This window comes from Grus americana, chromosome Z (genome assembly GCF_028858705.1).
Source record: "Grus americana isolate bGruAme1 chromosome Z, bGruAme1.mat, whole genome shotgun sequence".
NCBI lineage: Eukaryota > Metazoa > Chordata > Aves > Gruiformes > Gruidae > Grus > Grus americana.
The window spans coordinates 20,184,071-20,192,742 of NC_072891.1; the positions used below are offsets into that span (position 1 = coordinate 20,184,071).

The 8,672-nt window shown below is 58.5% G+C and overlaps 2 protein-coding genes across 2 annotated transcripts; both read right to left on the reverse strand.

Moving 5' to 3' along the window:
- Positions 1 to 2,202: 2,202 nt before the first annotated feature.
- MCIDAS (multiciliate differentiation and DNA synthesis associated cell cycle protein) lies at positions 2,203 to 3,520 on the reverse strand. Its single transcript, XM_054811007.1, has 3 exons — positions 3,320 to 3,520; positions 3,075 to 3,185; positions 2,203 to 2,676 (listed from the first exon to the last, which is right to left on the reverse strand). Exons 1-3 carry the CDS (start codon positions 3,518 to 3,520, stop codon positions 2,203 to 2,205), a joined length of 786 nt encoding a protein of 261 aa, XP_054666982.1.
- A 2,652-nt stretch (positions 3,521 to 6,172) lies between these two features.
- CCNO (cyclin O) lies at positions 6,173 to 8,490 on the reverse strand. The gene is made up of 3 exons (XM_054808807.1): positions 7,403 to 8,490; positions 7,134 to 7,319; positions 6,173 to 6,960 (listed from the first exon to the last, which is right to left on the reverse strand). Exons 1-3 carry the CDS (start codon positions 7,655 to 7,657, stop codon positions 6,475 to 6,477), a joined length of 927 nt encoding a protein of 308 aa, XP_054664782.1. The 5' UTR covers positions 7,658 to 8,490; the 3' UTR covers positions 6,173 to 6,474.
- Positions 8,491 to 8,672: the final 182 nt, after the last annotated feature.

Sequence of the window (8,672 nt, forward strand, 5' to 3'; positions counted from 1 at the left end):
TTGCTTGTGTGTCATCTTTTTTTGCTATTTTTTTTGTTCCAGAATTTTAATATTATTGAAAAATCTTGAATATGAGCATTAAAGGCCAGTGCTAATCCCTCAGTATCTTTCTCCACATCCTAGTTTGTTTCACTCCTGATTCTCACGAAAGAACTTTTCCTTGCTGTCAATATCACTTCTAAATCTACCCTTTGTGTATTTACTGAAATATATGTTGCATACCAAATACCTTTTCCTTTTACCAGTTATGTCTCTATGTGTCTGATGATGCTCCTGTGATTCTCAGTGAGAAGCATCTTGGTCTGATTAGCCAATTTTAAGTCTTTCCAATTGACAGGGATTAAAATTAAATAAATTTTAAAAATACATCTATTATCAATTTCTATTACTTTTAGATCACAACTCAAAATTAATGAAGGAGACTTTTAACATAGAAATACTATGAGTAAAAGTAGTCAGTGGAAACTCTATAGCAGATTAACTGCAAAATTAAGTCAATAATTTGTAATTCTGAAAAGTGGATTATTTGTAATTCTCAAAAGACTTGAAGTAGCAGCAAGAACAACACTAGTGACAACCCAACAGGGTGATTATGTTATTGTTGCATCCTGCAAGAAGTCTGCAGTTTTCATGTGTCTCCTTATTTCCGAGGAATATGCTTATGAGTATTACAAAGTTGTATATACTATACATCTTGTGTTTAACTTCATAAAACAGGTGGAGAGGAACTGTAGATATCTGTACAAGCTGCCGTATGTTATCAGTTTGTTCCCTGCTGAATTCAGTGCAGCCAGGCAGGTTTTGTCTCTCCTGGCCACTGCAGAACCAGAACTTTCACACAGCATTTTGGGCAAGGTGGCAGTGGTCTTCTCCTGAAATATGAACTGCTCTGGAGTCATCCCAGTGCTGAGCCCTCAGCATCCCAGGCAGAGATTCAGCACCTCCCTTGCCAGAAAGTGTCAGTGCCACAGACACAAAGGACCACAGATATTGAAGGACCACCTTTGCAGTCTCCTAGGAGCCACATAACTACACGTCATGCTGGTGACAAGAACCACTCTCCTTCCTAATACAGTCTCGGCTTGCAAAAGGACAACACTATGTGCAGGGTTGCAGCTCCTCTAAGAAACCTGCCACTGAGATTATGATGATGATAGTGTGCTGTCACCTTAACCATCACACGAGGCTCTTACAGTTGGATTGCTTTTAATGTGCATGGACCCATGCAGGAATACTGGAAAATCTGAGTATTGAAAAGCAGAAAAACTGATAACTTCACAGGCAGAAAACCTCTATCCTGAGTGGGGAACAGTGCCTTCATTCACTTATGTGCCACAGAAAAAGAAACTTCAGTTACCATTTCATGTGTGCTCTGAGTGTTTCAGCTTTCAAACCAGTGGGTGTAAGGGAAATATATCCATTCAGAACAATTTAATGTTTTTCATGCTTCTCTCTATTTGAGATAACATCACTCAATGTTAATAGCAGCATGTTTTATTCTAAAATTTTCTGCTTGAGCACATCAAGCAAAGTAAACTTTGTGTCGATGCTCAGTTTTCTGTCATCTTTGCTCCAATGAAAGCAAATACGCGTACCTGATGCAAAACGCTGAGTTTACATTAAATCAGTACAAGTAAATGGTATTTTTAAGCACTATTTAATCATCACACCGAGTGTGAATATACATCTACACCTGCACACATGAACAACACAAGACCAATTTGTAAGCATTGTGGATGTAAAATTCTGTGAAGGTGAAGGTGTGTCGTGTTCAAACCACTTGGGATGGTCTGTCCATTTTCACATAGGCCAACTGCAGCCACTATCCTCTAAGTTACATTTTTCTGCTCAAATGAGTAACAATTCCGGATAAAACCGGCAGATCTTCATTTAATCTCTACATTCATTAGCGAACTACTGAGGGTGAGTGGCCGACTCGAAAACCCCAGCTCTGTAAAGCCCGGCCACCGCTGCCGCGGCAGTGCCCGGGGCTCGCTGCTCTCGTTGCGGTGCGGTCGCCTCCGCCGCGCTTGTCCCTTCTCTTCTCCAGCTTCCAGGGGAAAAAGCGCAAATACCCGTTTTCAAACAGAAGAGGGGGAGCGTGCTGCCGGGCAGGGGTACCCTGCCAGCCTTAGGCTGCGGCAGGCCCCCTCCGCTTTGCCCGGGACACGCGTGGCCGGGGTCGCGGCGATCCGTGGAGCCTCAGCGCGGCACCCAGCGGAAGCGGTACCCGCCGGCGGCGGTGCGGAGGGTGAAGGCGTTGCCCTGCGGGAAGGCCAGGGTGCGGATGCCGCCCGCCTCCCCCAGGGCCGCCCGCAGGCTGCCGCCCCCCTCCAGCCCCCCGTCGCCCGGGTGCGGGGCGGCGCGGCCGGTGCGCAGCCCGCGGAAGGCGCCGTGCAGGCGCGGGACCGGGCGCGGGCGCTTGGCGGTGGGGCTGCCCCCCGGGCTGCCCCCCAGGCTCCGCAGGGCGGCACGGCACTTCTCTGACACCTCCCGCAGCATGGTGTCCACGCCCGCCGCTTCCTCCCACGGCCCCGGCCGCCCGCGCCCGCTCCAGATCCCGGACGGGGCAGCGGCGGGAGGAGGAGGTGGAGGATGAAGAAGAGGAGGAGGAGGAGGAAGAGCAGGAGGAGGAGGAAGGGCCGCCCCGTCGGCGCACTGCGGGAGCATCAGCGTCTGCCGGGGGGAGAGAGTGGACTTCCACAGGCTGCGCTGCACCGCACATCCCCGCACCGCTCTGCCCTGCACCACCCCATCCCGCACCACCCTGCCCTGAACTGCATTACGCTGTCCCCCACTGCCCTGCTCCATCCCGCCCTGCTCCACCTCACCTCCGCCCACCACACACTGCCCTGCCCCACACCACCCCATCCTGCACCATCCGGACCCACATTACACCACCCCATCCTTCCCCACATCCCCTCACTCCCCCCACCCCCTCATGGCCCTGTCCCATCCCTGCACTGTTCAACCTCACCCCGCACCCTGTCTCCCACTGCACCCCCCACCACACAGCCCCCCAGGGACCAGCTGGGCTGTGGGGCAGCCAGGCCTGGTGGGGCAGCAGCACTCACATCAAGGATGGTGGCCAGCTGCCTGGCCTGGCTCGCCAGCTCCTTGAGCTGCACGTTGTTCTCCTGCAGCGTCGCCAGCTCTTCCTGCCTCTGCGTGAGAGTCTCCTGCAGCTGCGAACGACAAGTGGGGACAGGGCAGTCAGGACAGCCCCACTGCCCAGGAGGATGCTGCACACCAAGGCCATGCAGGATGTGAGGGAGAGAAACCCAGTACAGGCCCTTGGGGAGGCCTTGGGTGTCCCTACCTGGCTGTTTGCCTCCAGCGCATCTCCCAACGCTTTCTGGTGCTGGTCCGCCAGGTCCCTCCAGCACGGCTCGGGGGAAGGCAGGGGCTGCGGGGGCATCTGTGCCAGCACACTGCTGTCCAGCTGTGGGGTGCAGGGGCCAAAGGCCACCTCTTCACCAAGTGAGAAATCAAAGCTGGTGCAGTCTAGTGGCGGTGGCATTGAGGCAGATGCGTCTGGAGGGAACAGCTACATTCAGAGAAGGTTTTCACATCCCCTCTCCCCCCCCGACCCCTGCACACCATGCAGGTTCTGAGCATCCCTCCAGTATTTCCTGACATACTTTTACTCTACTGCAGCAGCTGTGCACCCTAAGCCTGTTTGGATTTAATTTCTGTCTCCCTTGGGGGAAAGCTCAGTGCCAGGCCCAGGTCCCTCTAATGGGGTGTAGAGTGATGCACTGCCTTATAGACTGTCTTGGGATGGGACAAGCGTGCAGTGAGTGGGCATCCAAAAACCCAGAAACAAAACAAAAAAAGAGGATACCAAACACAGTGTGACTGCTGATGTATATATGCAGGCATGTTTGGCTCAGGTAAGGAAAAATATCTACTTGCCAGATATAAAATCATCGACCGCATCTCTGAACTCCTGAAAGTCAAACTCTGGTCCATCCTGGAAGCAGGGACCCTGGGAGGAGTGAAGGAAACGTGCCAGTGAGCAGGACCCAAAGGTCAGACCTGCCCGTGCTGCCCACTGCTGCCCACACTGTTCTGACACCGACTACTGCCTGCGCTCAGCACCTTCCCACAGCCCCAGCACCCCCAGACACCTGTCCCTTGCCCTTGCCACTAGCCTGCCTAATGCGTGGGACAAGAGGCTGTCTTCCACTACGCCCATTTCACAGGTGGGAAGCCCAAGGCTGGGGAGCTGCAACACCCATAGGTGCCCTGTACCGAGGGCAGCCAAGCTTGCCCCAGCCAGGGCGTTACCTGCTGCAGGGTCACAGGGCCGGCCGGGATGGTGGGAAGGATGGGGGCACAGGCTGCCAGTTCCTGCCAGTCAGTGGTGGTGAGGGCTGAGGACAGTGAGAGACAGCAGTGAGGAGCCCCGGCAGGGCTGGGCACGTCCGGGGGAGTGTGGTGGCAAAGCGGAAAGCATGGCTGGTGGGTATCATCGAGGGGCATGGCCAGGGGATGCAGGTCTGGGGAGCGTGGTGAGGGGCACGGCAGGGGCGGGGGGGAGAGGGCACAGTGAGGGGCATGGAGAGGGGGACATGGCCGAGGGGGACACAGTGGGGGGCATGGTGGGGGTGTCACGGCCGGGAGATGCAAGGCTGAGGAGCACGGTGGGGGGCACCAGGGGGGCCCAGTGGGAGGGGGAAACGGCCTGGGGGGTCAGGGCTCTCCGCCGCGGACAGACTCACCGAGAGCGGGTACGGCGGGGGATGGCGGGGCGCCGCTGCGGCGCGGACGGGGCGGGGGCGCTCGGGGGCTCCGTGCGGCCGGGGGGATCCCCGCCGCCCCCCCGCTGGGCCGGGCCGGCTTCTTGGCGAGGCGGGCGGGCGGACCCTGGACCCTGTTGGGGCAGATGCTGTCGAAAGCCCGGCGGCGACCGCCCTGCTCCATGCTGCCGCCGCGGCACCGGCACCTGCCCCGGCTCCGGCCGGCGCCCGCCGCCCCGCGCCCCGCTCGGCACCGCCCCGCGGGCAGGAGTGCGGGCAGGGCCGCGGGCAGGGCCGCGGGGGGCCGGGGCCATGCCGGGCACTGCCCGCCCGCCTTCCCTCCGCCGGGGCGCGGAAACCTCCCGCCGCCTTCCCGGGCCGCGCCGGCGGCTCCCGCGCCCGCGGAGCCCTTCCCCGCGCCCGCGGAGCCGGGGCGGGCCGAGGGGGCTGTCCCGGAGGGAAACCCGAGGAGAGGCGCTGCCGGCCGCGCTGCCGAGGCCCCTCCGCCCCGGCCGCGCCCCCCGCCAGCACCTCGGTCCCCCGGCCGCCCCCCCCAGGTCCCTGCCGGGCCGCGTGTGGGGGTCAGCTTGCGGGCTGGGCTGGTTTTTGTAAGGATGTTTATTAAATGCTAGGGGGCCGCCGGTGTTGAAAGCGTAAGGTGCGAGCAGGCAAAAAAAAAGAAACCAGCCCACGGCGTCTTGACTTTACTGAGCCTCGCACCGGGAGAGGGTCCCCCCCGGGAAAGGGTCCCCCACCGCTGCCGCGCTGAGCCCAGCTGAAATCACCGGCGGGGCTGGGGGAAGATAACTGACCCTTAGCCTCTTGTGATGGGCTCGCAGATATTTTCTGCCCCAGCAGTTTGGACAAGCGTTGCTCGTCCTGCCTGAAAACCTGAGGCCGGGCGGGGCTCGCAGCACAGCCCAGCGTGCGGTTCACCCGTTCCCTGCTGCCCCGAAGGGCGAGCACCTCCGAGGGCAACTTTAGATGCGCATATATGCTCTTTTAACATCGTTTCTGGGCACAGATACAAAGGCAATAAAATTAAGAAAATAAAATACTTTACAACGTAATGACTGTTTTCTTCCCTTGAGTGTTTCCCATGCTACAGTGACAACTTGGTTAGGAGTACACACCTGGATTACAGACCTGCTGGAAAAATAATAACCAGCTGGTTTGTTATTTAAGATTCTGTTTTCCTACACTTAGGCCAGTGCATCTAATCGTTTTCCCCCCGAGCCATGACCATGCCAGCGTGTGGAATGACACCATCGGGCATAATTATTTTGGGGGGGCTGGAAACTGTTGGGGTGAGCTCGTTCTGTGCCAATGCATTTCCTCTCCCAGCTATGGACACACACCGCCAGCAAATAAACGAGTACAGGTGACAAGTAGAAAAGGGTTTATTCAACGTTCACTTGGTCCTTCCACCGTTATCTTTACAGACCAACCTCCAAATAAATAATACAGTACTTGAGATTCTGTATATTATTTACATGCTGGATTTAAAAAAACAGCAAAGGGACAGTGCAACTGACATACAGTAACATCGTGTGCAAAACGTAATCTAATTTTTTAAAACTCCAATAACACTAACGCTTATTTGATTAGACTCTGCATCGACTGCACGGAGCACAAACGACAAGCCGGCACGGAGCCGGCTCAGCTCAAATACTGCGGTCGCAGGAGGCGCAAGTGATGGGTGATGGGTGGCCTCGCCGTTAGCACCCCGCGGTCAGCGGCCGCCCCGCAGCCAGGGGCACTTCTGGACCAGCTCCGGGGGCAGGAGGAGCGGCAGGGACTGCCCGTTCAGAGACACCAGGAGTTGCAGCTGGTCCATGCAGTCCCGCAGGAGCCCCTCCGGGTAGCCGCTGACCCGCAGGTCCAGGGGGCTGCGGTGGCGCAGCAGCCGGTCCGCCAGCCCCAGGCTGCCGGCGGCCAGCAGGGAGGGGGCGTATTTGGTGAAAGCGTAGTCGGCCAGGCTGAGCTCCGCTACGCCCCCCGCCAGGCTCCGGGCGTCCGCCACCTCCCCCGCGTCGGCCCCCTGCGCCTCCAGCCGCACCTGGCTGAAGTGCTCCAGGAAGAAGCTGACGGTGGGCGCCGCCAGGTCGAAGCCCAGGCGGTGCAGGACGATGCACTCCAGGTTGCGGAGCTGCTGGCGGGTGAAGGCGTCGCAGCAGAGGGCGAGGAGCTCCTTCACGCTGGGGGGGTGCACCTCCACCTGCGAGGGGGGGACAGGAGGTGGAGATGCTGCAGCCGATGGAGCAGCGCGGGGGGAAAGGGTGCGGAGCCCGGCCCGGCTGCGGCTGGGTTGCCGCCGGAACCGCTCGGGGTGGCCGAGGAGGTCTGCAGAGACCCCGGCGGCGGGGCAGCCGGGCTCCGGGGCCGCCCTACCTGCTTGCAGGCGATAAGCAGCGCCGTCACGCCCAGGAGCTGGAAGCAGTCGGCGGCTACAGGGGTGGTGGCGAGGAAGCGGTCGAGGATGTTGACGGCCAGGCAAAGTGCCTCGAAGGAGAGGCCGAAGTGCCGGTGCACGGGGATAAGCCAGCTGACCAGCTTGCAGCGCGCCTCCGCCGTCACCTGCGGCACCGGGAACGGGGGTCAGGCGGGGCCGGCCACGGGGCTTCCCCCGCCGCCGTCGCTGACGTCCGCGCTGTCCCCACCTGCGGCTGCCGGGCGAGCGGCTCCCGCGGCTGGAAGCGGCTCTCCAGCCCCTTGCGGGAGCGGTACCAGCTCTCCCCGTAGTCGCGGAAAGCCTGCAGCTCCTGCGGGCTCTCCCCCGCCGCCGCCGCTGTCCCCGGCCGCCGCCGCCGCCGCTCCGGGCGCCGCGGGCAGCGGCCGGGGAATCGGCCGGGGAATCCGCCGGGGCTCCGCCGCTGCGGGGTGCCGCTGCGCCGCCCGCTCGCCGCAGTCACCATGGGGGAGGACGGCTGCGTCGGCTCCGCTGCCAGGCGCGGCGGCGGCGACGGCTATTTGAGCGGCGGGACAGCCCCGAGCACCCCCCCGCCCCGCCCGCCGCGGGAAGGCCGGCTGGGCGCTGCCGGCGGCGTCGTCTCCAAAACAAAATCCGCAGCAGGGCCAAAAAGGAACCGAGCGGCCAAAACGTCTGGCTCTTCTTTAACGCTTTCCACCGGTGGGACTGCCGTAGGACAGCGACCTCCAGAGAACGGGGCCGACCACGGCCCCTGCTCTCTGGAAGGGCGTGGAGAGCACACTCGGCAGAAGTGCCGTTAAAACCATGGCAGAGCCTGAACCAAACCAGCTGAAGATGTCTTCCATTTTGCCACCACTAAAAGAAATGTATCTCCAGCTCCTAGCATTTTAACTCGGAACCCAGGAGCTTTAACAGCTACAGATTGCTCCACATAAGTAATACTTTCATTTGAGGTCACCGGGAAATATAGCACAAATAAACCAGGGGAGATGCTGGGAACACTGGCGTTCTCTTAGCAGTTTGGGTCTCGGTTCCATCCATGGACTATTTACACAACAGAAGACCATTTTAAACAGCCGAATGGAGGGAAATCAAAGTGCTCCTGCAGCACAACAACTGGTTTACAGAGGCACAATTAAGGCCAGATACGACTATTTTATCAGGTATGATTTGGTTATATGATCTGTTGATCAAGTCTGCTATATGTGATGAAAGACTTGTAGAAGGAAAAAGAAAACCTCTCCTGGGTTGAGTGATGGGGAAGATGTCAATGGGAAAAGGCAAAGGGAGGTTCAGGCAGTCTGTGACCCCAGCAGTAAAAGAGAGGAGGAGGTGGGAATGCTGCAACTTGAATGAGAGGAGCAGGAAATCCTCTCCAAGGAGGGGACATGCTGCCTTTAAAAAGCACACCCCAAAGAGTCCTGTTGTGACTATGGTGAGAAAGATCTGTTGATACTGGTCTTGTGTCTGACAAACGCTTTGAGAAAAGTAACACAAAG